Source organism: Plectropomus leopardus, chromosome 7 (genome assembly GCF_026936395.1).
Source record: "Plectropomus leopardus strain MGB_pleo_1.0 chromosome 7, ASM2693639v1, whole genome shotgun sequence".
Lineage (NCBI taxonomy): Eukaryota > Metazoa > Chordata > Actinopteri > Perciformes > Serranidae > Plectropomus > Plectropomus leopardus.
The window spans coordinates 27,837,328-27,865,047 of NC_142182.1; the positions used below are offsets into that span (position 1 = coordinate 27,837,328).

At 41.8% G+C, this 27,720-nt stretch overlaps 1 protein-coding gene across 3 annotated transcripts in view; it reads left to right on the forward strand.

The window, feature by feature from the left end:
• The window catches only part of LOC121950377 (A disintegrin and metalloproteinase with thrombospondin motifs 20), a 156,281-nt gene that overhangs the window by 62,680 nt on the left and 65,881 nt on the right, over positions 1 to 27,720 (forward strand). For 2 of the 3 annotated variants that reach the window (XM_088080363.1, XM_042496359.2), the window contains exons 4-11: positions 7,948 to 8,201; positions 12,206 to 12,289; positions 13,502 to 13,626; positions 13,727 to 13,767; positions 14,101 to 14,206; positions 19,717 to 19,863; positions 24,898 to 25,039; positions 25,731 to 25,835. In XM_088080363.1, coding sequence (XP_087936489.1) covers positions 7,948 to 8,201; positions 12,206 to 12,289; positions 13,502 to 13,626; positions 13,727 to 13,767; positions 14,101 to 14,206; positions 19,717 to 19,863; positions 24,898 to 25,039; positions 25,731 to 25,835 — 1,004 coding nt within the window. Of the gene's footprint in view, positions 1 to 7,947; positions 8,202 to 12,205; positions 12,290 to 13,501; positions 13,627 to 13,726; positions 13,768 to 14,100; positions 14,207 to 19,716; positions 19,864 to 24,897; positions 25,040 to 25,730; positions 25,836 to 27,720 lie in introns of those variants that run through there. The other variant, XM_088080364.1, reaches the window with a different exon arrangement.

The following is a 27,720-nucleotide window of genomic DNA, read 5'->3' on the forward strand; positions in this document are numbered from 1 at the left end:
GGTATCTGTCTCCCAGCTTGCATGTGAATCCCAACGTCGTCCTTCGATAGAGATAGCCACAGGGATGAGGGTGGCTGCAGATAGGGGCAGATTCTTCTCTCTCTGCCTCCTTCCCCTTTGCTCTCTAAAATCCATGTGAAGACAAGCAAGAGACAGAGGCAAGGGGAGCTGTGCAGTATCTCTTTCTCACACATGTTGGCTGTGTTTCCAAAGCTGTGGGGTGTCATATTTTGTCTGAATTTGAAACAGTGAATTGAATACAGACAGCTTGACAGCAAACGTCACTGGCCGTAAACCCAAACACCAGTGTTCCAGTGTCGGCTCACCCGATTTCTTGATGGCCAACTGAGGGCAGCTGGGACAGCGAAGTGACTGGCTTTGATGCAGCAATACTTGGCACACATGGCATCTGTGGCCTCTGACCCTCAACACAATCATTGTATAGGATTCCCCCCTTGGTGCCCACTGTGTATACATGGTAGTTCAAATGCTAGCATCAGGTTTTTGGTCAATGGGTTCATTTACATGGAAAAAATGCCCTCCCCCGCCTGGGGTTTGAACTAGCCGACTTGAATCGCTGCCCGCTCTCCCTTTGCGCTTTCATGTATGTGAATGGAAGCACTTGTTGATTGTGACCTCACTTCCCTCTTTGTTTGGAGTCACTCACTGGACGGGTGGATGTGACCTTGAGTTTTTTCCCCTCCTAGAGGTGCGTGGTTACTGGGCTCAATGGCTTATTTGCTGGGCCTCACTTGGAACTATGTATGCATTAAGCTCTTTGTTTTCCTCTTAACTCCGGCTCTTGACAGGGGTCAGGAAAGGTGACTGGGCAGGGTGTGATGGACGGGCCCTGATCACTCAGACAACCTCTCTCACCTTTAGGGTGTGGCTTGAGATGGTGTGGAGCTTCTGAGTGTCAGATGGCTCCAAAAGGCTTAGGCTTGCTCTGTGCCCTCATGCCCCCTGGGTTAGATTGAACCTCCCCCATTCCAGGAAGTACCTATTGTTGCAAGAGAGAAACAGTTTGTTTTGGGCTTTTTGTGTGCATGCAGAGATGTTGTTTGCTTGCAAGTGTGTGTCAGGAGTGCATGTCATCTCCCTGGCCTGTCAGTGGACAAAGTGTCACGCTGAGTATTGGGAATTGCTGAGCGAAGCAGTGCAGAGGAATGGAGCAAAGAGCTTCTTTCTTCATGTGTTTGAGAAGTCCTGGCCTGCACTGCATGTTCCTGTCGGTTTTGCTGCAGAGCTTGGCAGAGGCCCCAGCCTCTCCCCCCGGACTCCCACCACCCGCCTTTCTTCTTTTACACCTGCTTCTTTAAAGTAGCTCTCTTACTCACTGCCTTGCTTTTCGCCTACATAGAAAAACAATCAGGATTTCTTTGTCTTTTGATTGTCCTTTCGAATGGACGTTTTCTTTGGAACAACAAGATGATAATGTAGTTGTCAAATGAGTTGAAAAATGTGTTTTGCCATGCACTGACTGTGAGTCTTGAGCCAACATGTGTGTTGGTTTTGTGAAATGTGCAAGTTTCCCCCCAGGCTTGATGCTTTTGTCCCATCATTGCCTCAAATTTCGTAACACTGCATGACAGCTGATGCAAGCAGCTAATAATATGGACAATTGCACACACTGGCATCTGATTTTAAGATAACAGATACTCTGGACAAGGCTGAACAGGGCCGGGCAACTACAGACAGTCTATAACTTTAATAGCAGCCATGTGTCTGCCTGCCCCGAGGCCTCAGCCCTATTGAACCCAATGTGTTGTGTTGTCTCGGGAGTTCCCGTGACAGATTCCAGCTGGGGCTATTTTCTGCCACTGTCTACTGTCTGGGCATTCTTAACAGATGGGGGCTGATTGGAATGGTAAGAGCAACTTGAGTGACAGTGACTGACTGCGTGGTGGCATGGTGACAGTCAGAGGTGAGAGGGGGTGACAGGTGAGCGACAGTTTCCCACTGAGGTGGACTGGTGAGAGCCAGTGTTGTGAGCTGGCCAGTGAAGCATCAGTGTCATCGCCTGCAGCTTTGGCTGTTTATCATCAGAGAGGCCAGAAATCAGTCAAAACGTCAGACCTGCTTTGCAGGACTGTTTGTCTCAATGACTTAAATAGACTTTTGGTATGTTTGAAAATCTGGGAGATGTAATGACTTCATCCGCATTGCCTGCGATAAAGGTGCATTATCGCTTTTAACTTTCTTCTGACTTTAAACCTGGGTCTTATTTCGATAGTTTTGTCCATCCTTACTATGATAATATACAAAGTAATATCTAGGATCTGGTAGCATGGCGACATTTTTATTGCAAGGGCCATTTGTCTGACTCAGCGATGCTCTTCCCAGCAGTTAGTGAGCAAAGAGTTAAAATAAGATCCAGGTTGTAATAAACCAGAATTATCCTTTAAGTGCCCCTCTTAGTGTTCTTGTTAGCCGCCAAAGTCAGATGCTATATTAATTGTTGTTTTTATAATGTTGTTGTAATGTTGGTTTTTAAAAGCCACTCACTTCAACTTCACACTTTTAACCATAACCTCCTTTCTCAAACTGAATTTCTTATGCAATAAGGATATAGACCATGCCTTTATAAAGAAGAGAAATGAGGAGCTCTATTCTTAAAATAATCCCAAATCAGGTCCTCACACTACATGTCCTTGTTAATCCAATTCCATTAGTTACTTTCATCAAGAAAGGAACTTTTTGGTCCTATTTGTGTCAAAAACTAGTTAAAGCTGTAGTTAGTAACTTAAACTAAAAAGCTAAGCTAAGCTAAGCTAAAAAATAGCTTTTGTCATATTTTCTGTTACTTTATTCACTAAGTGAGATAAATAACAATAAATAACATTTTTATAGGCCTTATTGCGCGTGAACGAAAACAACCAATCAGAGCTGAGGAGTCCCTAACGCAGCTGACAATTATGTAAGTCATGCCGTGAACTGCGGTCAAACAGGCAGCAATGATCAAATATGAATCAATATTCTGTTACTGCTTCTATTACAAAGTGGCAGTTTTAGCAGAATAGAAACAGTTATTTTCCTAAAAGCTACAAACTGTATCTTTAAATTATTTGATTGCAACTTAATGGAAAGAGTGGCCATGAACCAAGATGGCACTGATTTGTTTTTGATAGTAGTATGGCTCAAATGGCACCATTATAGTCAAAATAAATTCTGTCTTTTGATGAAAAATGTCCTATTCGCATTTCGCTATTCACCACCTAATGCCTGTAACCGGTTGTCACTCTCTTGTAGACGTGGCATCTTTGACTTTAACTTCCATTACTCGTAAAATGAATTGTTCAGATGCAACCAAATTCCAAATTGCTGCAGTCCTCTAAAACATGACATTTAGATTTTAAACAGTTGGTATTATAGGAAAACAGCCAATCAGAGCAACTGCCTAATATCATGTATATTTGGATGCAGACCCAGATGCAATTTTTTAAACATTTTCTATAATTTAAACAACAAATTAAAATACTTTTGGAGTCTTTGAGGTGGTTGGTGGAGGTATGCTCTCTTTGACTTCTAGTTTTAATAACTTCAACCATCAGTCCTGTAATCTACAGTCTGCTTGGATGAATTTATTTAAATCCTATGGTCAGAAGCTCTCAGCTTGAATCTGGCAAAAGGAAACACCTCAGGCCCCTGCCCATCATTAGGAGTCCAGATCCATAAGTAGTGTTTTGTCTCCTCAGGGGAGGTCCGCTACTCCAAACACATTCTTCAGCAGACCGCCATGCTGTCTTAAGCATGTCTCTGAACTGAAAATAACAACTGATCTCCGAGAGCACTGTTAGTGTACAAAGCTCACCGTCTTCCAGTGAGGTCAAAAGCCACGCCACTTCACTTTTAAAAGCTTTCTTCAGCAGCAACAATTAGCTGCCTTTGCTTCTCTCTGTCTAGCCACAGAATTGAACTTAATTGTGCCTCTGTCTGCACGAGTTTCAACATTTTTCCCCTCGAGTTGGACTGTCGATAACCAGAGTGTCTGACCTTGTATACAGTAGGACCGAGGCGGTACCTACACACAATGTAAGGTATACTGTCTATTTAATTGGCCCCTGGGGAACAGGGCGCCTAAACTCTCAGCGGGCCATTGTAAAAGAATGTTAATTAGTTCAACAATGAAATGTGTGTTCCCCATTGTTGGGCCCTTGGCATTGATACTTTTGACAGAGAGCTGAAGGAGAGTCAAAGAGCAGCTCTTTGATCTAGAATGAAATCTCAATGAGATCCTTTAGGACAGGCTGGATGTACATGAATGGACTCAAAGCAGAAAGTTCACAAAAAACCATGAAAATGCTTCCATACTTGAGAATGTTTGCGAATTAATGTAAATAAGTGTAAACATATGCATGCATTCAAACCCAACTGGGATCTTTAAATAAGTATGAAACCTTTCAGTCAAAATCTGTGTGGAGCACTTGGCATGCAGTCACATTACTGAGTAAATAGACAAACACTGTTAGTAATATTGGTTGTGTTTAATTATCCTTTGGCAGGACAATAAAAAAGCATGTTTATGAGTTCAGCAGGCGTTGGAGCAGAAAAGTGAGTGTGGTTCTGTTTCAGCCATGTGCATATTGGAGCCAAACGTATTACAACATTTATAAATGCACTCATGCCGTGCAGGGGTCATTTTATTGTTCTGCATTATGAGGAACCACTGGAGCTCGGTTTTATAGGCTCAAGGTTGAGAAATACTTGCTCTTGTACAAAGAAATTGGATGTATCAGAGTTTATTTTGCAATCAATTCCAACATGCAAAATCCAGAGATGAGGATGTGTTGCTGATTTGATGTCCGATGCCTGGAGGGAGATGTCATGTCTCTGTATGTCCAGCGGGTCAGGGCAGTCACCCCTGTCTTCTCATGGTGTAAGTAGCAGCTCACTACCTAGAGAGAGGGGGATTTGAACCTAAGGCGATTTGGGAAAGGTTGTGTGTGGCTAATCTGCACTGATTCAAAGGCTATTATAACAGGGACCATATTTTCTCCTCCTCCTCTTCTTCTTCTCTTTTCTTCTCATCTCACACTCGCTTGCTCTGAGACTTAACACCAATTTCTGTAGATGTAGTTACTCCTCTGTGCTTTGATAATCCCTTTGATGTCAGACTGTCTGCAGTGATGAGTCTGTTTAAGGGGTTTAGTGTAGTGGGTTTGGCCTCAGAGAGATTTTTCCTGGAAAATACAAAGCTCTGTTCTGGCCCAGCTGCCCGGGCTGTGTGCACGGGCACAGACAGGCTTGGCGCTGACTTAGATGCTGGCACTGGCATGGGGCTGGGCCTCACGGCAGCAAGAGCTGTGCGCCTTTGTGCCAGGGAGTCACGCTCCGCCTCGCGTGCCCGCTGGGGGCATCACTTGAATAATCTTGGAGCGTCCAACAAGTTTTCTCTCTTTTTTTTCTGCTTTTCTCTGACGTAACAGTTGCACACAGTCTCTCTCTGTGTGACTGTATGGAAAGATTGAGTTTATAGAAGACAAAGCAACTGTTCACTATACTTGGATTATCTAAAGTTGAGGGTGTTGTTTAGAATGACGGACTCCAAACTATGCTTGGCTCGTAAACATAGTCATAAATTACTAAAAAGCCCTTTATTTAATGAATGTCATTTTATGTATAATTTATTTGTCAAAATTGTTTATTTTTCTAAGTATGCATACTTCTTTAAAGGCAGCACAAAACACTGCAGAAAGCTATGACTGTTGATAAAAAAGTATTGAGTCCATTTTGGCCAAATGAATAAGTTTAAATATGAGTTGTGGATGTAAAAAATGTGTCCCTGTATTTTTAAAAATAATGAGCAATGCATTTTAAGCTGTGATGGAAAAGGAAATTGTCAAAGAATTCTCAGACTGTGCCCTTACAGCTGACAGGTCTGTGTGTTCGCATGATTTACTATCTGCTCCTGCTACATTTATCTTTCACTTTGTCGGCTAGCTGCTGAAATCCATCTTCTCCTGGCTGAGAGATGGTAGAAACTACTGCAAGCAGTCTTTCTTACACCGTCTCACATGTGGCAATGCATCACTGCAAATCTGGACAGCACAATAGCCTGTGTGCAAATACTTAGTCCTCAGATGGCCTGTTTCAACACAGTATGGCTATTGAAATCCATCCAATGCTCATAAATTAACCATTGCGGCTGAAACATTTTGATGATCAGAATAAACAGATGATTTTTTGATGTGTTCATCATTAACCTGATTGATGATACTGTGGAGATTTTTCTTCAGTTTTCAGTACGGGGTAGTTTGTTGGTCAGTTAAAGATACATGTATACTGCAGCTCTTAGTCCCAAACAAAATGAACTCTATTTTTGAGCGATTTGGACTTTGCCTGTGTGAAGAGCAGAAAACCTGCCTCCACTCTTGTTCACCCTCTCCTACCTGTGGTTGTCTATCCAAACTCTTCAAGGCTACAGTCTTAAAGGAATATTTCACCCTCAGAATGATTTGTATATCAATTACTCATTCTGTGCTACATTTAATTCCAGAAGAAAACTTCCCTCATGCCTCCACGGTGAACGAAGAATCCAAAAACAGAGAACATTTTTGGTGAACTGAGGTCACAGGGGTCCGGGTTTAACAACAGCAAAACTATATCAAAACATCTGTTTACAAACTCACACATTACTCATGCAGTGTAATCCTAGTCTTTATTATCCAGTTTTATGTTCAGTACTTCCAAAACAGGTGCGTTTTTGCTAAAACCTCACTATTTAAAACACCTCGGCATAAATAATCTCAAGCACAGTAAAACAGGGCCGCATGTGTTTGGGAAGTACTGGACATATGATTGGAAAAATGAGACTTGGATTATACTACATGAGCTGTGTGAAAGTTTGTTGCTATACAAGGCCTGCTAAGACTTTAATTCATCAAGAATTTTCTCTGTTTTTGGATTCTTTGTTCACAGTGGAGAAATGCAAGAAACACAGTTTTCTTTATGCATTCAAGGTAACACAGGAAGGGTAATTAACATACAAATGGTCATTTTGGAGGAGTATTCCTTTAAGAAATAGCCCTGTGGACACTAATGTTCATATCTGTCACATACATATGTGACATTAGATCTGCTTTCGTCCTTAACCTTTGCAGATGTTCCTTTCCTCCGATGAAACAAGCTTTCCATGCTTTTCTAGCCTGTTTCTTTGCTCTGTGTCCCTCTTTTAACTTCACTCTGTCATGGTGAAGGAATCTATCGCTCATGGCCAGCTCAACACGTGCAGTTCAGCTGAGAGAATGCCAGTTGAGTATGCACAGTATATGGCTGTTGTCCTGGTTCTTTTTTTCCCTCTCATCTGAGGCTGGTGTTGAAAGCATTCACCTCAAGCTTGTAAATGGAGTTGTTTCAATCTGGAAGCATATATACATTGTATTTAATGTTACCTTTCAGCATAGTTGTCCACATTTTACTTAATTTTCAGATACGACACTGGGTCAGAGAGATGGGATAATTTGAGGATTTTTTTATGACATTTTGTAGATTGCACACTGAGGCTAGTTTCTGTATGAGTTGGTTAAATGTCGTCATGGGATTTTCTCTGTTTGTGTGGCTTACACTCTGAAGGGGTGCACATTGCCTGACCTAAAAACTCTTATTTTCAAAGCTCACCACTGACCCCGTGTCTCTTGGTACAACTGTTTTCCTGAGCACTGGAATGACACAATAATTTATGGCAGCAATTTGCCATAGAAGTCCAGTGTGCTTCTGTTATGTCATTGGAATTCAGCTAAGCTAAAACCTTTGGCTCTTAACTGTAGATGTACCATGCCCTCTCATGAAATGCCTCTGTAGCATAAAGCAGTGGCCGTCCAGTGTGTAAGAATTTGGGTATTTGATAGTCCATTTCTCCAACATAATCGTTTTGATTCCAATTAAAAGTCCAAAAGATCTTTTCCTCTCCACATCATCACTCATCATCATTCTTCTTTCTTCAACCAGAAAACTCCAAGAGGCCGGTTGCCTTTGAAAGCAGAGGGAGTATGGGAGAGGAGCTGGACTCTCTCAAAGCCACAGTAGATGATCAGCAAATTTATGACAACAACTCCACCAGCACACACCCCAAATTACCACGCAGACGCAAGCGCTTCCTCTCCTACCCTCGCTACGTTGAGCTGATGGTGACGGCAGATGCCAAAATGGTGCGTCACCATGGACGCAACCTAGAGCACTACATCCTAACAATCATGTCAGTAGTAAGTAAAACAATGTTTCTAAAAATTATTATTTTGTCTCAATTTTTTCTGTTGTTCAGTATTATTAGATGATTTTGGTGTGAGTTTGGGAATATGTTATTGTAGGTGAATATTTACAGTACATGTGTTCCCAGTGCACACTGCTTTGTCATTCTTAAACATATGGATGTGGACACACATCATTTTAATTGTTGTTTCACCCAATTTAACTTAGCGTGAAAGACTTGCTGGACTTTCATCACAAAATTTTGAACGTCACAGGGCCTAAATACAGTAGAGGTGAATACCTTTTTTTTGGTTCGTACAAAATTGGACTTTTGGAAGGAGCTGTGTGTGACTTTTAGAGCATATCTGTGATTCAGAGGTTGTCCACACGTGGTTCTCAACATGGAGGTGGACTAGCAGGCGGTCAGCAGCTAACAATGCTGACCCAATAAACAGCGCAAACTATGGCAACAGTGCTGACAGAGCTAACATGGTTAACTGGGGAAACCAGAGGGTGAGTGCTACTGCTTTACTTCCGAAGCGACGCTGGTCCTGATATCAGCAGTAACTGCCAAATAAGCGCAGTGTAGGACGGAGGAATGCACAAACAGGACTAGGTGAAGCTCTGATTTTACCACACAGAGAGGTAGCGTGACTTCACTCTCTGCTCAGAACACTATTACTGCACAATATCCTTACATATCAAATCATGGTTTGCTTTTATGTTAATGTTCTTAATGTTGCATACAGCTCCTTTAAAAACGATCCTGTTACTCTCAATGATCAGAACTGTTTGTAAAACAGGTTTCATTTGACCCACATTCTCAGGAAATACTCCCAGAAAACAGGGAGGTCAGTAGTTTGTCCAGAGAAATTGGGTTGTTTTCTATAAAGAGATGTTGCTATTGTGGTGGCAGCAGAAATCTCAGAAACTGACACTTCAAAACCTTGGACCCAAAACTATGGACACATTTTCCTTTATAATTTGTGAACAAAGCCTTTAAAATGTGAAACAAAATCCTCCAGTCCGGGTCTGTGTTTTTCTAGCCTCACGTTACTGTTTGACATTTTGGTTGTAAACCCTGATGTGACCCTAACACACTGCTGCTTCAATGAAAGTGTCCCAGTTAATTGGTAAAATCCTGACTCAGCACCTTGACCTCTTTACGAGTCTTATATCTGACTGAGAGAGCTGGCTGGTGATCAGGCCAGTTATACTGTGATTGAATGTCTCTGTATGTATTAAAGTGCTGCAGGAGTGTGCGTGTCATATAGTTTAGGATAGTTTATCAGTTGTACTGAACTGTGTGTTCTCAGCAGTATGACAGACTGACCATACAAAACATTTATTAACATATAACGGAGTAATGATTGTCAGTGGCGTGTTATCCTTCTGTAAGACTGTGTGGGTACAGTCAGTGTTAAATGTGCCAGGCCAGTTTGTATTGCCAGGTTTGAAGTCAAAACATTAGTTCTGCAATGCTTCTGTCTGCAGACCAGTGGTGCTCACACACACACAAACACACACTTTTTCTTCCTTTCCCCTCCCACAGTGTCTTGGTTCCTTTTAGTTTTGCCACAGTTGAACCAAAACAGCCCAAATATGACAGAACAGAAACCAGTAAAATCAACCAAGCCTGATCCATTGGGTTTGATCAGAGTGAGGTTTTTTGTTTTTTTTTGTCATACAGATTCAGTGCCTAAGTCACATTATTTAAAGTATATTGACCACAGAAAAGTGTTTGTGTGTTATTGTTGATGTTGTTGTCCTGGCCTTTAGGGCTGTAGTAATGATTTAAAAAATACGCAAAGAAGTATTTCATTGCTAGAAAGATGGTCTTTTCATAAAACGAGGCTGTCTCTGCAGCAGAAAGATGTTAATACTTTTGGAACTGGTGCTACATGACCAGGGAAAACAGAGAAAAAGGGCTGTGGCTTTTGCTTTTGCTCAAGAGGTAAAAAACCTATAGCCTGGTAAGACTACCCTGATAACATGAGGTCAACATTCTTTTTCACTCTGCTTATCAGTCTGGACTCGGTGCCACCAAGCCTCCTTTTCAAAACTTAAAATCCAATCTGGGCCATTGAGGGATCCACACTGTGGTTGACAACATAAGCAGCCAATCAGGGACTGCGTTGAGGTTGAAATGCAAAAGTAATGTCAGCTCCCAAAGCAACGAGCACTACATCCAATGTTAGTAAACTCAGCAATAAATGAAGCCATTGCAGAAACTTAATAACGACAATTTAAAAAAAACGAGTATGCACTTGAGGAGTTTTTTTTGGAAGAAAGGCTTTTTTTCCGTCTGGATTTAGCAAAAGCTTAATTCTTCTCCGTTGGTCACGTTTTGTTGCGCTGATTGGCTAAAGGAGTTTGTCGAGGCGAGTACTCTCGCCCACTGAAAGTGTTAATGGTGGTCGAGAGTCCAGACTGCGAAACAGAATATTGAGCTCACATCGGCTGATGGTCTTACCAGGGTAGAAATCCTACAGATACCAGCATACACTGAGCTGCACCAAAACAAAAATGCTACAGACTGTTACCAAACCATCTTGTATTACAGTTACACAGCACGCTAAAATATGTTTCTGAAAATATTGTAGGCATGAAATAGACAATGCAGTAACAGAAATTTAGGTTCTATTTGATGAGCACTGCTTAGTTTTACTGTTTGATTGAGTTTTGGCTGAGTTATAGAGGGGCAGCTGTCTCTCTCAATCTGCTTCATACTCTGCGTCCTAATGCAGAAGTACAGTCTGTAAACTGAAAAACAGCCCTAGAGACAGCAAAATCATGTGTCATCCGGTATATTTTAATGGGAGATGGGTAGTGCATCTGGGCGCTTGCAAGATGGAGGAAAGTTTACCATAGTTTATTTACACATACTAACTACATAGTTAAGATCAAAGCTGGCTGAAATATGCAGAGTATACCTTTAAGTCATGTGGTTGTCTTTTTGTGCCCAGAAACTGAAGATGTTAAAAAAAGCTAAAAGCTAAATCTTTTTTCTTCATGTTATATTATGGTTTTTTTTGTTCATGTTGTATTCAAACAAATCTAATAAAACATTTATAGTAAACCAAAATCCCCCTAGAAGAACTTAAAAATTCCTCTTCAATCAGTCATCTTTGAAGCGATTTTGTGTAAAAAGTATCAGAATCATTCTTACAAAAAACATCACATGTAAAAAATTGTGTAATGGAAAAACACGAACTCCTCTTCAAATTATGTAACCCCAAATTTAAATTTCAAAACTAATACTTCGAAAATGAATATGAAGTGTCCTTGATGGTAGCTATGTCCTTGCTGACGTGTCTTTGTGACAGCAGAGCTTGTGACCGTCCAGTGTGGGCTGCAGTCTCCCTTGCTTCTGGTTCTTGTACTGACCATACAATAACATACATTTGGGCGAGAGCATACAGAGCAACGTCCTGTGTCACAGTTGGACGTCGAGCATGCAAAGACAGGCTCCCTCTGCCCACTCTGGACAGGCCTGGGCCACGTTTGCCTCCCCCCAGGCTAAGAAAAGCTAAATGTTTATAGTGGACTAATGAGTTCCTGTCAGGAGGCCGCACACGGCCTCAGGAGACTGCTGGCCGACCGTGACAGGGGTGCGCGAGAAAGGCAAGAGAAGCGGAGAGGAAAAACTACAGAGGGAATGTTTTGCTGTCCTCACAGAGGGGCTCTGAGCTCAAGCTTTGCTGAAGTTTCACATTTGTTGCTGGGTCCAGGTTTTAGTTTATTTTTTCTTTGCCAAGGTCTGTGGGGGAATTGTAATTGGTTTTAATACCCTGTTGATTAAACTTACCCTGAAGAGAGACATTTTTTGTTTCTTTTGACTCGAATGAACTGTTGCTTGGAACATGGAGCTTAACCACAAAGAGTAATAGCCGTGTTTTCTCGTTCCAAGTGTTGAGTTAAGAGAGGTAGACTAGCTTTCATGCTGTCTCTATCTGTGCTCTGGTTCAGGTTATTGGAGGTTTGCATTTTTTCTCTGTGAGTTTTGTCTTTGTTACAGGTAGCAGCAGTGTACAGGGACCCCAGCGTAGGAAACCTCATCAACATCATGATCGTCAAGCTAGTCGTCGTCCACAATGAACAGGTGAGCGTGGGGTCTTGAATGCTAACTGTATCCAGGTCTCTGACATGTCTGACGTCAGTGCAGGTGTCCCTGGCCTGGCCTTTTCTCTGTGGGGCCTGTTTGAAAGGACACTGCCTGCCTTGTCAGTTTCAAGTCTCAAGAGAGGTCTCCTTGGAAAACAAACGTTACTATAGTAAGGCGGCTAGCCACCTGCAAATGAGAGGTGGCTGAAGAGGCTCACTGTAGTTTGTTTGGTCGCTGTAACTGATTCTTAAAGTTAAATGAAAGGGAACTGAAGTTGTTAGGAAAGCTGTAGGAGGCTCCTAATCTGTGCTCTAATCTGTGTCATTTTTGCCAGATAAAGTAGTCACAATGGACAGAATTCAGAGAATAAGACAGGTAGAGAAATATCCCTATTATGTAGGATTTTAACCCTTTTAAAACCTGAGCAAATTGTTTTGATTTCTTTCAAAACATAGGGGGAGGCAAGGAGCTACTTAACAAAACATGGCCCAAAAACTAACAAAAAAATTAGTAAAAAAAATAAAATAAATAAAAATAAAGTTACAAGATTTTCTGGACATTTTTCCCTGTTTTTGTATTATTTTCTAAAAATCATGTCCTCTTTTTAAAAACAGAATTTTAGGTTAAATTTCTTGGAATTATTGGGACATTTCTTGCCAAGTTGGTCATTGCCTTTTTTCCCATGTTTTTCTTAAAGAAATCATGTATGTGACATTTAGAGCATTAATATAGCAGCAAATAACTATTGGCTGCAATGGTGTCCTGAGCAGAGAATGAGGTCATACTCCCTCTGTGTGTGTTGTAATTCGACCTTCTCTTTACTTTATCTCTTTACAATATTCTGCCCAACCCTGTTGTTTATTCTGACTTCATGTTAGCAAAAATGTTGACATTGTTATGTAAACAAACACACATGTAAACATAAGGGCAGTGTCTTATGATATATGGACGTGACCTTAATCATTTTGCTGACCTCGATAAGTTAATAAGGTAATAATCGTGAAAGGTCTAGCCCTGTTTACAGAATTAGCACTGTTAGCTGCTGGCTCAGCCACCTCCATGTTGAGAACTGTGTCCACACAACGCAATTGCTCTGAATGTTGCATAGAGCCCCTTTAAGACGTACTTACTTCAACTGATAGTTAAAACATTACAGTTTGTGCACCTGGTTTCTTCGTTACATCCACAATGGTGTTTCATCCAAAACAGGAAGGGCCCACAGTCAGCTTCAACGCCGCCACGACTCTCCACAACTTCTGTGTCTGGCAGCAGAGCCAGAACATCCAGGACGACAGCCATCCCTCTCACCATGACACAGCACTTCTTATTACCAGGTACACACTCATCTCCCATCCTCACTTTGAAAGCAAAATGCCAAGATGCTGAAATGAAACTTTAGGAGGGGCTAACAGCATTTTATGTTTCCTTTTTCAGGGAAGACATCTGCCGTGCGAAAGATAAATGTGACACGTTAGGTAAACTTTTGCCTTTTCTCTTTGTAAAAATATCTCCACCTCAAGTCCATTTCAATTAACTTTCCACTCCGTTAGTCACGGCTCATAAACTGTGCAGTAATGAGTTTATGGCAAGCTGTCAGCTAATAATATTATAGTGACAGAACTGAGTGGTAGAAAAGGGAGGAGGGAGGGAGTCGGTGGCGGTGCTAATCTCTCTTATGGAACAGAAGTTTTGATGGTTTAATCGCCTTTAACACTCAAGCAGCAGGTCTTTCTTTTCAAATAGATGTGTGTCTGTATGTGTTCATGTGTATCTGTGTGTTTTTTTTCTGTGTGTACGTGACCCTGTAGGGCTTGCAGAGCTGGGGACCATGTGCGACCCGTACCGGAGCTGCTCCATCAGTGAGGAAAATGGAATTAGTGCCTCCTTTACCATCGCTCATGAGCTGGGCCATGTGTACGTTTTACTTGTAATACCCCCTCCAGCCCTACCCCAACATACACACACATTCTGTGTATACACACACACACACACACACACACACACACACACACACACACACACACACACACACACACACACAATCTCACCCCTCACAGCCAGCTCTGACCAACAAAAGGCCTCTTATCAAGAGACGTAGGGTGAAGCAGACACAGGTGCAAAATATAATAAAGTGAAAAACTTTTAATAACATGCCAGCCTATAATACCTCACCATACAGCTCAAGAAGTTAACTCTGTATGTGTCTTGAGAGGACTCTTGAGAGGAAATTAAGTATGGTTTTGGTATAAAGACTTAGATGGAGTTCTCGGTTTTAGAAATACAGTAAATACATACAAAGATTTCTTGAAAGTGGCACACAGAACTTTATCAGAAAGAGCAAGGCTGAATATTGTGTATGCTTGTTCCCAGCTCCTTCTCCATGTATCAGCCCCAAAGACTGATAACACAACCTGAAGATGTCACAGTGCCGTCATGTTACTTCATCTGTTGGCGAGTAATGGTAGTGTTATCGCAACATGCCTGTCATGTTTTCACAACAAGCAACTGTTGCCACTTGTGTGAAGCAAAAAAAGACTTGCATAATAATCAGTATCCAAATGACCAAGTCAAAACACATGACTTTATCTCTTATATGGGATGTGTAGATGTGTATTCCAAACATCCATGGGAAATCATTCATTACTGCATATTAACATATTATGTTATTTAAACTGGTACAAACAGTGTGTAAAGCAGTTTAATGTTACACATCAGTGTTTGTGTAATGCTGCTTGGTATGGCGGAGCCAGGCAGCTAACCCAGCACATGCTAATTTGTGCTCAACTTTTTTCTCTGATAACTGAAGATCCAGACGTTAAGGAGGTTTTTACTCTGAGCCGCATAATCCACAGAGGTCAAACAGACACAGTAAACACTGTATAAAGCAATTTCACTTGAAGAAAATTGGTGTATTTCCAATGCTCTTGTCACCAAAGTGCTTCTAACATGGTGGTTGACTGGAAAACTTGAATGGCCCTATCCAGTCTTTGGTTTGTTCATCCAGGGCTGATGTAGAAGCATTGCGGTGCAACACAACAATTTTGTAGACAAGGACCTACCCTCTTTGTAGATAGAAACAGCTTATTTTAAGTAACGAAGACACAATTCTCATTTTCAGGCAATTAAACACCAACAAATCCATACTTATTGTATTTGATTTCTGCCAGTATATCCCCCTAAATCCCACACACTGAACCTTTACTTGAGTTGTGGTTAGAGATGAAGTTCACCTTCGACATGAAAATCTTTTTCATTTCAGCAAGCTTACTTTTGGGAATATTGCTCGAGAAAGATGAAGCACTTATCTTTACTCAAAGCAAGAAAGAAATTTTCTTTCCGGTCGGCCTGTCAGTTTGTGCAGGCTAGTAAAAGGACCAGTGTCCTATGAGCCACTGGTGAAGAATGAAAGATATTCTTCTACCTCCTCTGTCCCGCTCACACATTCTTCCAGTGGAGATTCGGACCAGAGCAGCCAGATGGACGGAGTCCCCCCCCCCCCACTTCTCTTGCATCTTGTGTGGATCTGTTTATGCTAAAGTTCAAGCAGCTGGAGGCCCAGTTGGCTCTGCCTCTTCTTGGCGTGGTTAATCGCTACGTTCACAGGCGTGAGCTCTCCAGAGTGTTTAGTGCTCTGGGAAAGCCAGTGTCAGGTAGTGGGAGCCACTCAAGAGCATTGCAGATTAAAGAAAGATTTAGACTAATGGAGAGGAGGCCTTTCTCAGATGACCACAAGGACGTGTGATTACTAATAGCCATCCAGGGGATTTTCAGGCGAGACGGTGTCACTTGATAGTTGTTAAAGGTGGCACAGATAATCAAGTTTAACATCAGACAATGCAAATGCTCTAAATGCGTTACATCACAAATAAATCTTCCTGAAATTTTTATATAAGTGAGTCTACAGCTGCAAACAGGCTTCATTATTTACAAAATATGACAGGCTATACCACATAAACTTGAGTGGCATTATCCCGATCACACTTAACCCCAGCAAGCAGGATAAGTGGATGCAATTACTGAGATTGCCAGAGATGGTTTGTTCTGCGGAGCACTAAATTAGGAGGAGCTAAAATGTGTAATCCACTGACAAGTTCCATTTTTGAAGTGCTGATAAATGCCGTTCCTGCATACTGCACTGTTGGCTCTGATTCTTATTTATGAACAGCCAATCTGCAGGAATTCTGGTTGTCATCGCTCCAGCAGCATGTCTTACTCTCACAGTAATTTATCGGCATTTCAGCACAGAAATCTGTTTTTGTCTTGCTGAAATCTATTTGGATGACAGCGTGGTATGACAGATGTGATGTGCAGAGAACAAAGCGGTTTGTTTTGTTGAGAGCTCTGACTAAAAGTGAGTGGACTCTAACTAATCATGTTCTAGTCTGGATGCTAGTAATTAAGTGCTGGGGTTGGTACTCTCCCACAGGAATTGACTCCTTTATTTATCTGTCCCTCGAGGTCGCCAAACCAAGAGCCTCAACACTTCCTGATTTACGACCTAATTAAGCTAAAAGGCTCTCATCTCCGGATTTCATGCTGTTTGTACTCTTCAGATCTGGGACGACTAAATCATCATAATGTCTTAAAAATACAAATCGTTTGGCTCTTGTTACAAATCCTATTCACAATAATAAGTAAGTCTACATGGCAAAGTCTCAAGCTGTTCATTTTGAACTTGCCTGTCACTGTCTGCTTGCACCTGTACACCAGAAGTGACAAAGACTAGTTTGCAAATAATACCTGAGCCAGATCTGATGTTGTCAGCAATGGCCACCAGCTTGGTTTGTGTGTGCGGAGCTCATTACTTTGCAAGGGGTTTAATTATTCCCTGGGTGTTTGCCTTCAGGCCCTCGGCCCCCGTAGGGTGGGCCTCATGCCAACCATGCTAGGTCTTGTTTGTGTGACGGTATGGATTGACCCTCAGCCACAGTCCAGAGCCCAGCACTGGCCCACATCCTGCTGTAAACATCTCAGACATCATACAGCTGCATGAGTTCCTGTGTGTATAGATACGTGTGCGAGTTTGTGTGCACGGACTACATGTATTTATGGGTATGTGCCAAACCGCAGCACAAAACGGGACATCCGTATTGGACTACACTATTCTGGACATGATCAAGAAAACCTTCTTTATGAGACTGCCAGCTGCAGACAGCCTGGATGAATTCATTAATCTGCAGATGCCATGCTGTGTTCTTCACTTGACACAGATGTTCTTCTGTGAAGACTCTTGTGTAATAGTTAATTATGACTGACACTGAAACAATTATTCGATTAATGGAGCAGTGTGCAGGATTTAGTGGCATATAGTGGTAAGGACTGCAGATTGCAACCAATCCAACCAAAACTTCTCCTCTGTGCCAAGTGGGAGCAGGGGTAAACCCGCTAGATATGAGCAAGTGGCTTCATTCCCACTGACACTGAACTCACCTCTGGAGAGCGAATCGGCCTTTCTGTCAGCTGGCATGTGTGCATGTGTGTTGTTTTGTTTATAGTGTGTCTGTGTGAGGTCACAGACAGGCGGGAGAACAGGTAAACAGCAGACAGCAGCAGCAACAGAAGTCTTCAAAAACTTTTCAGTGCTTTCTTCTCTTTAAATATGTCTTGCTTGTTCTCTCTCTCAAACTCAGTGCAGACTAATTCTGAGGGCACACATGCTGCTTCGGAGGAGACAGACCATAATTAGTGAGGGCGCGTCATGGCATCTCACTGGTTAAGGAGCTGAAATTACCGCATTCACCCGGTGTTTCGTTCCCATTAAAGCCGATTGGAGCCAGAGGTGATAAAAACCTGTGTCTACTGCAGAGTCATTTTACCCGGGTGTGAATGCCGATCATACACATTCTGATTGCATTTAAAAGCCAGATGTAAGCGGGTGTTAGCAGGTTTTTGTGCAGCGGGAATTAGGCTTTGGTTAGAATTCCTAAAGTGTTCAGGAGATATTTAACTGGAGCCAAATTATACGCAGAAGTGTCTTCCTCTCCAAAACAAACTGACTAGGTAAATCACAGAATAAAGCAGTTTCATGTTACGAGTCAGTGTTTCTGCAGCGCTGTTTCGCTCGTCCCGGACAGGCCGCTTGCCTAGCACCTGGGAATGTGTGCAACCATTTTTCTATGATAACTAAAGATTCAGAAGGTTTTTACCAGGTGCTGAATTATCAGAAGAGGTCTTTTCCTCTCCAAAACAAATGGATACATTGATTTAACCAGTAAAAACACTGAAAAAAGCATTTTCACGTAAAAAAAAAAATAAATGCTTTCATTGTGGAACGTCCTCTAACCATGTGGGCAAAAACTCCAAAACATGAACTGTGAATGGCTCTATCTAGTGTGCCAGTGATTTATTTGTCCATTCTTAGCTACTGCATAAACATGGCGGTACTCCCTATATAGATAGAAACAGCTCATTCTGTTTCTAAATATTTCTATTGAGCCAAAGAGGAAATTACATATCTCATGTCATATCAATGCTCATTTCAGTTTATGTAGAAGAATTTGAAATAATACATCCACAGATGAGGGAAGAAATAAAATTAAGGTCTGAAAAACACAATAATTCTTATTTTCAGGGGATTATATACTAAAGAGAACATACTTGTTATATTTCATTTCTGCAGCTAATATGTCCTCCAAAATCCTGCACACTGAATCTTTAAGTGATCAGCAGATCAACAAAAAAATATTTACCAAATATTTTGGTAATTGTTTAAGCTTTAAGTCATTTGTTAAACAAAGTTTCTAAACCTTTGCTGCTTTTAACTTCTCACTTCTGAGAATTTGTTGCCAGTCTCTGTTTTATAAAGGTGCAAATGAAATATCTTTAGGTTTTGGACTGTTGGTCAGACAACACAAGGAAATTAAAGCTGCAGCCTTAATCAAGACTATTCAAAATATTTCCATACAGTGTATACATGTTTACACTGGAACAGCATATACGGTTGTTTCGATGTGTACGGTGTTACTGCCCCTTTCTTTCCCTCTGCATTAAGCTCTTTGAGAATGTGAGATGTTGACCTTTGACCTCTCGGGGGTGAGCTGGAGGTGGTTCTCACTAGCATGTTGGCTATAATGGTGAAGGGGATAGATGCTGATAGATAAAGAGTGACATTTTGTATTTAATGTCACACTGCCTGCTGGCCGCTTGGAATTTTATGGACGTCTTTTGGACGTATAAACAACGCAAAAAAACAAACAAAAACAGATGAGTAAGGTGCAGAGTGTGTGTTATTACTCATATATATGTGTCTTTATCTGTGTGTGGTGGCCCACAGTGATGGTTTAAAATGGCTGAATATAAATCCTGTGACATTTATCCTCCTTGCAATGACTGAGCCATTAAGCAGCTGATAATCACTTTGTGTGTGTTCCTATATCCTCCTTTCCATCTCTAAACCCCCCCTTTCTTCTCCCTCTCTGCACCAGGTTCAACATGCCGCACGATGACAACCCAAAGTGTCGGGAGGCGGGGATGAAACACCAGTATCATGTCATGGCTCCCACGCTCAACTATGACACCAATCCCTGGTCGTGGTCCAAGTGCAGCCGCAAGTACATCACAGAGTTTCTAGAGTAGGTACCAGCTCTCCTTTCTACTTTAAAAAGTGTAGGATTTAGGATTTAGGGAGATATATCAGCAGATATGGAATATAAAATAAGAAGTAAGTTTTTTTTTTAGCCTGAATCACATGAAAACAAGAATTTTGTTTTCTTAACCTTAGAATGAGTCGTTTCTATCTACATAGACAGAAGGTCCTCATTAACAGAATCTACCAAGTTTCACCGCCAGAATGGACAAATCAAATACTGTCCTTAGATTGGGCCATTTGTGTTTTCACATCAGCCACCCTAGTTAGTAGCCCCTCCGCGGTAAACCAGACAGTACTGGGAAAACACTGATTTCTAACATAAAACTGCTTTATTAAGTATTCAGTGCTTTATTCAGTGTTATTTTGATCACACTGTCCATTTGTTGGGGGGGAGAGACTTCGATGAATAAGTGGCTCCTGGTAAAAACCTCCTAAATCTGTGGAGTTTTTATTGGTTTTAATCACTGGGTCGTTTTACTTATGAGAGGAAGAGTTAATTAAGAGTAATTCGGCTCAGGGTAAAAACCTTCTAAAAAATGAACACCGAAGCAATCCTAACTAGGTGTTCATGCTTGGCAGATGGGAGAAGTTTCAGCTGCTTGCAGTCTGCAGTCCTGCCGCTAGATGCAACTAAATTCTTCACACTGCTTCTTTAAACTGATTTGTTATCAAAACAGTCGACTGATTACAGGCTCTTCTCAGGGAAGAGAAAGTGATGCTTTGTCCAGTTTCATTTTATCACATTCACATTTTCAATGTGCCATTAACTTTTACTTGTTGTGATGTGGCCGGCTAAACAAACTGCCTCTATGTCCCCTTGCAGCACTCTCTAGACAGGTCAGCGCAATGTAAACTGTGTGGACTTGTTATTGCCTGGTGTTGAAAGAGTATTTCCTGTTTGAATCTGGGGGTCTTCCTTGGCTGACCCAAGCGATGTGTCTTTCGCAGCCTCTCAGCTGTCTCCCCACTCAGACAGAGCCCCGCTCTCAAAATGCTGGGCAAACAGTAATCGAGTCACTAGCCTGCTTTATGCACCAAAACCTGTAACACGGGGCAACAGCTCATTCAGCAACTCCCAGCCCGCACCGTGGTCACTGTTCCCGGTGAAAGGCTTCCCTTTAAGATGGGAAATGTCATTTATAATTATATCTTCCCTGGACATGACCCTTTAATCTTTGCCTCCTCTCCTCTGTTAATTGTAGAGGCTTTCACAAAGGATGGCCTTGTTGACCAGATGCATCTCGAGAGCACAGTGTCAGGCGACGCTTCATATGGAGTTTAAGGTTGTGCTTCACATAGTTTCCAGCAAGCAGTGACCTCAACATGGAGTGGTCGGAACATTCAACTGAAGATGAATCTCTTTATTATTTGTTTCGTTCCATGTCAGCTGTGTTGGGTTTCAGTGTGTTGCTGATTGCTGCACATAAACCAGGAGTATGATGCAAATGTCAAACCCATTTGTGATAAGCTTGAACATTTGGTAACCATATGAGATATATTAGAAACCCAGCAGGTATGAAGAGAGTATTTTAGTGTGGGAAGCCGCAACGGTGGGAAAGACCCTTGAGAGTGTCGTCCAAGTGCTTTTGAAATCCGTCTCTAGCCAACAATGAGGAGCATTGATTCAAACGAGCTCTTCTACAGTGCCGCTCCTGCTCTGCGGGCCGACCTGGTCAAGTACGTCAGTGTTTTGACTGCCCATTCTCCCTGAAGAGCAAATTCAATCCGAGCCGCTCTCCTACCAGTTTAAAAAACGAAAGGCCGAGCCACCTCTCAAACATCCCTTTTCAAAAGGCAAATGATTCCCCTCCTTCTCCCCCCTTATCTCACTGTCGCTGTAATAATGTGCGCTGAACTCCCGCACCTGAAAGCTGATGAAAAGCGTCTTGCTGTTGTGCAGTGTGATTATGTGTCAAGCACTACATAAAGCAACCATTCATTCCCTGTGTGGCACTGTGCCGTTTGATTTAAGCCTCAAAATCCAAATATAAAAGTAAAATGCAAATCTTTGACTATTGCCAGCCACTAATTGTTGTGTTTGCTGGGTGTTGAAACCACATAATCATTAGGAGTGGGCAAGCCCTATCATTTTCCATTATACACCTCAGAAATTAGTCTAACCACTTTGGCAGCAACCACTCTTTGTTGAAATCATTTATTTAATACTTTCTCAAGCTGTCACTTTATTTAAGTCCCTCTCCAGACGTGTCTTACTAAAACTAATATATTGTTTAACATGGTTTTCCCACATTATGGTAAAATAACAAGAAACAGATCTACTCTTTCTCCCTCAATGAAATATTTCTGTATTATGGGTTTCATCATTAGCCTTCCCCAGGGCTACTTGCACTAAATTGACCAGTGAAAGAGCAGCGTGCAACAAGATGGCCAGTGTTAGCATTGGGGGGAAAATTGGAGAGATTCAGCTATAGATCTTTGAGCCTCAGTTAGACCCAGACGCAGATGAAGAGTCTGTTGTGCACCAAATTTGGCAACTAGCAGGCATATCAGAATAGCAAGTTTTGTTAGCATTTTTGTATTTATGTTGTTTGTTAGCTTGTTACCTTGTAAGCTAACTGGTAGTGGCTTAGAACGGGTTGCCTTACACGGTGTTCGTGTCTGTGAAACATACAATAATATCTGCTGCGATGGGGGATTTAGTAGAAAGTGGAGGGAAGATCCAGGGGTTGGTTTACATCCAAAAACTGCACACTCAGTCAGTCAAAACCATCACTATGCTGCCCTCTTTACTGACAGGTCCATCCTATGCTGGAGGTTTTAGATTTCTTTGCCGGTATTGTGTGGAAATCTTTTACCACGTTAATTTGTGTTTCCTGAATTCGGCAGCGATTGGCTCTCATATTAGTGACTAACCTAAACTAGCTTGCCTGGCATACATTTGAATTTCAGATTTTAAAGGTCCAGTGTGTAGGGTTTGCTGATTGCAACCAAGTAAAACTTTATCTACCAACTTTAAAGGAGAGCTATGATGGCCAAAGTGAAAACATGTATGACCCTATTTAGAGCAAGTGCTTGGTTTGACCATTCTGGGCTATGGTAGAAACATCACGGCGAACTCCATGGCAGAGATTCTGCTCTGTATGTAGATATAAACGGCTCTAAAAAAAAAGAAATCACAATTCTTAATGTCGGGTGATTATACACTAATTAACACATCCATTTCTGCCAGTACAACCCCCTAAATCCTGCACGCTGAACCTTTAGGGAAATGCACAGACATCACCCCTTCGGTAAAAGAATGTGAAAACACCTCTCTAGTGTCAAGCTTTTCACAGATACAAATCAGGACAGTCAAAGATCATTCATTGTAGGGGACATAAACAAAAGAAAAACACAATTTTGGGTGGAGAGGGACTTAAATACAATCAAGATGGATCTTTATTTTTGGTATGTTGCTCCATTTCAACTAAACCTCCGTCATTATTTTGTTCTGCATCTCCCTGTACAATAATCGATACATGCTGTCAGAGAAAACTCTGACATGACAGCATCGCTGCAGTTTACTTGGTGCTGTTTGATCAAACACTGTGCAGTGATGCTCTGTGTCATTCCCTCTGCAAACATCATCAGTCTGACATATGAGTAGACTTGTTGCACTGTTGGTGGAGGGAAACCCAGTATGTTGTACATGGAAACTATTATTGTTTAGACTCTTATGACAAGAACACAACAACCAACTATAAGTCATCTTGTAAATAAATTCACTTTCAAGTTTCCCAATGGCTGCCAGGTGTAGAATCTCGGCTGGTGCCAGAGAGGAATTGTTTCACTTTCTGGAATCCACACAGCTGATATTCTTTAACAAAAAAAAAAAAAAAGTAGACATTTCATTTAAAAAATGACCACAATGACCCCTTCTCCGTCTGTCTGTCTGTCTTGGTCTTAATAATCATTCCATTAGGTTCCAGGACACTGATTAGACAGATGACCAACTGCTGAAAGACGCTGTAATATGGGACTGTCTGTGTGATTCCTTGACAGGCTGCTCCAGTTTTCATTCACAGTATCTTCAACTGCAGGTTTACTCTCATGCAGTCATTACCCTGCCACCCAGCGCTGTTTGCTGCAGTTTTCTGACATTATGGCTGGAAATGAAAGGGGAAAGAAACAAAGTGACGGTAACTCAGGATAATCCTGTGTAATTATTGGCCTGTCACATCAGCTGGTGCTGTATGGAGCAGGTGTTTTAGCAGCTCAATCCCGGATTAAATTTGTCAGAGCGGCGCAGACGTGTTGTGTAATTACACATCTGTACACGCCTCATCCGCCAGTTTCTCAAAGGTAAACACAAAAAGGAAGAGATCCTTTGAGGCTCAACTTGCTCTGCTAACATGTTTGACTTGTGCTTTTTCACAACCGTATGGGCTGATGATTTCATATGCAGGCTGTTGGTGCATACATTCAGTCCAGCTGTGCTTTTGTTGCCTCTGTTGCTGTTTTGTGGCTCAGGGTGTGCCTGATACACAGCACAATCTGTCATTATGCTGCAGTGCTGGCGCTGGCACCGATTTATGAAACTTAATCAGGGTGCTTTATGATTCCAAATTCTCTTGTTTTCCATCTGCAATGAGAAATCGCCTCGGATAAAAAAATGTAGTCAGCGTGCAAATCCCTTTCAGCCTGTATCAGAATGCAGTTTTATTCAGTCAGTGGCGCCTGACTCCAGTTTCATTGTGACAGCATTTACTAACAGGCCATTGAGGGGAAGTGGTGTCAGTCTCTCTGTTAGGTAACTTTACAGACCACCCACAGGGGGAAACACATCTGAGGATGATTACAGACAATGAGATAGTTTACATTGCTCGTATGAACGAGATGACACGTGTTGATACATTTTAGTGTCAGAGGATACTGGATTATCCTGAAAATGTTCATACCATGAAAGTTAGCCTTGTTGATGAGTGTGTACATGTGTGTATTTCTCTGTTTGTGCACACGCTTTTACAGTTTTTTGCTTCCTTTTAATCTACTGTACACACATTCTTACTTTTTTTAGCACCGGCTATGGGGAGTGCCTTCTTGATGAACCTGTAGGCAGGACGTACGAGCTGCCCACACTCCTCCCTGGCCAAATCTATAATGCCAACAGACAATGTGAACTGATGTTTGGACCCGGTTCCCAAATTTGCCCTTACATGGTAAGTTGGCTTGCAATCAAAGCATGCAAAACCACACTGAAAAAGTGAAGAATGAAGACTTCAGATGGAAATGATCTGACATGGTTGTCGTCTACTCAGACGTACAAGAAAACCTTGTTTTTATGAGACCTCAGACATCTGAGCAGAGTAGTTATCCATAAAGGCCAAACAGATATGAAATTGTATTCAGTTGACTGCGTTTAGTTTTATGACTCTTTATTGGAATTACAGTGAAATATAATTATGGTAAATTCTCATGCGGAATGTAAAACATGTAGTTTAACAACATACAAAGAGGCACATGAACTCTGCCTATTGTTGAATGCACGACCACTAATTAAAAACTGATGCTGCACCACTTAAAAATGCATCTTGCACATATCTGCAAAGCAATGAAGCACAAAAGAAAGTGTCACTTCCTGGCTAATTTGGCTGAAGTATTGTTTGAAGAAACCAACAACCATACTTCGGTCTGCAATCGCACACTCTTCTTCTCAAAGGAAGGCAATATGGGAGGAAATAGCGTTAAATCCAGCTGTCAGCTGAATAAAGTCAAAAGTTTTGTGAATAAATGAAACATTTCTTGTTATAAGAGTATTTTGCATGTGTTGGAAGCCTGTGTTCTTATGCTATAATCATTAAAATAATAAATAAAATTGTTTATTGCTATCTCTCATTTTTCTTGCTACAGAAACAGTGCAAGAGGCTGTGGTGTACCAGCGCAGAGGGGGACCATAAAGGTTGTCGCACGCAGCACATGCCACTGGCTGATGGGACTGACTGTGGACATGGAATGGTATGTTGGTCCACATGTGGATCTGAGTTGCTTAATGAAGAGATCATAGGAGCTATGTAACTTATACTAACACTTTCAGTGGACTCTATTGATATTCAGATACCATTTTGTCTTTCTCAATACCAATTCTGATGCATGAAATTGCATGTTAGCTGATAGTGAATTCCAAGCCGATCCCATTAGGTTAAAAACAGCTGTACTCTACTGCACTACCTTGCATGTGTGTTAAATGACTGCTATCATCATTGTATGACATGGCTCAGGTTAAACCCTTTGTGAAATTTTCAAATACATACAGAGAATGAATGCCATAGAACCATCTTTGTTATCAAATTTGACTTTCAAAAAAATATATGATTATTAGAGGGAGATTCCAGTGTAAAATATCGACAAATTGCTGACATTTGGCGTTTGACGTTAATACTATTAACAGCAACTCAATTCTACTTTGCATTTATAAATTGTAGTTGCCAGAGGCTACACAGTGGAACTTGCTGAGTAGGCAACTGTTTTGGAATGAGAAAACTTCTGGTTGGCCCATAAAAATTAACCTCAAAACTTGCATACTCGACAATACCCAATCAAGCATTTTAGGTAGTATCGGAGACATTTCCAATACTGGTATTGGTTGGGGAACAAGATATTTTAGTAAGTAGAATGACATTTGGGGGTTGATGTTCAAGGTCTGTCAGATTGAGGGTGTAGATTTGCAGCTGCAGTCACATTGTTGGAGAATGATCACTGTTTATTGTACATCATATTAATTCTGTTGTCTTCTTTACACATAACAAAATGTTTTCTTCACTTCTTCTAGTGGGATTAAATGAATCAGTAATCACTAGAATCATCTTATCCTCATTATATGGGGTAGTTGAGACTGACTCACTAAATTATCCTGAAGCAGCAAAGCCCACACATCTAGTATTTGAAGCACAACAACAACAAAGAACTGTTTGCAACAACCATGAAACCAGATTGAGTTAGCTTTGAACCAAAATATCGGTCAGATTTAAATATATGTTTCAGATCACTGTATTGTAACACTGAATGCATTTCCTCTGTTGGCCAGTTCCTCAGTTGGCCTTGTTGCATTTTAGACAAAATATGTTGCTGGCACAAGCCAAACCTCCCATGCAGTGCTGCTCTGAATCCTGATGCCTTTCCCTTCTAGTTCCCTTCCTCTACCAAGAAAAAGGAATAATTTATCATGCATTACTCTCCTGCCTGCATTCTGGTTGCAGAAACCCATGTAAATGTGGTCAGGTGATGGCCCTAGTTAGAAACTTGAAGCTTTACCCTCAGTGTTGTTACGGGGCCCCAACCCCCATTAGCCTTCATGTTCTCCTCGCTCTGGGATGCTATGCTAATTAGGGCTGCGACGGCGGGTCAGTCACTGAGGATACATGGAAAGAAAGGCTACAGGGGAGGGGGGCGCAGAAAGGGAAAGAGAGAAAGTGGAAAGAAAAGAGAGACAGAGGGGGCGAAGAAGAGGGTGAGAGAGTCTTGAGAGGGAAAGGTGAAGACGTGGGCCCTTTGAAAGAAGATGCCACCCGCCGTTCACAGTTGAGTCACCTTGTTGTGAACCCATGACCCTAAAACCTCTTTAAAAGGCGGGTGAGTGGGTCAGTGGTCAGGCCGTAACAGAGCCCAGGCTGAGGCCAGCCAGCGCTCTCACAATAGACCTCACATCAGTGATTCTGCAGCGCAGGAGGTGGGAGGAGAGTGAGGAGGAGGTACAGGGGGATGAGGATGTGGTGGGCTGGTGTTTAGCATTCGGAACATGCATGAGGGAGGGAGAAAGGAGGAGGGTTCTCTTCTCTCCTTAACCTTCTGCCCTCCAGGAGTCTCTTGCAGTGTGGGCCCATGTAAGTCTTATATCCCTCAT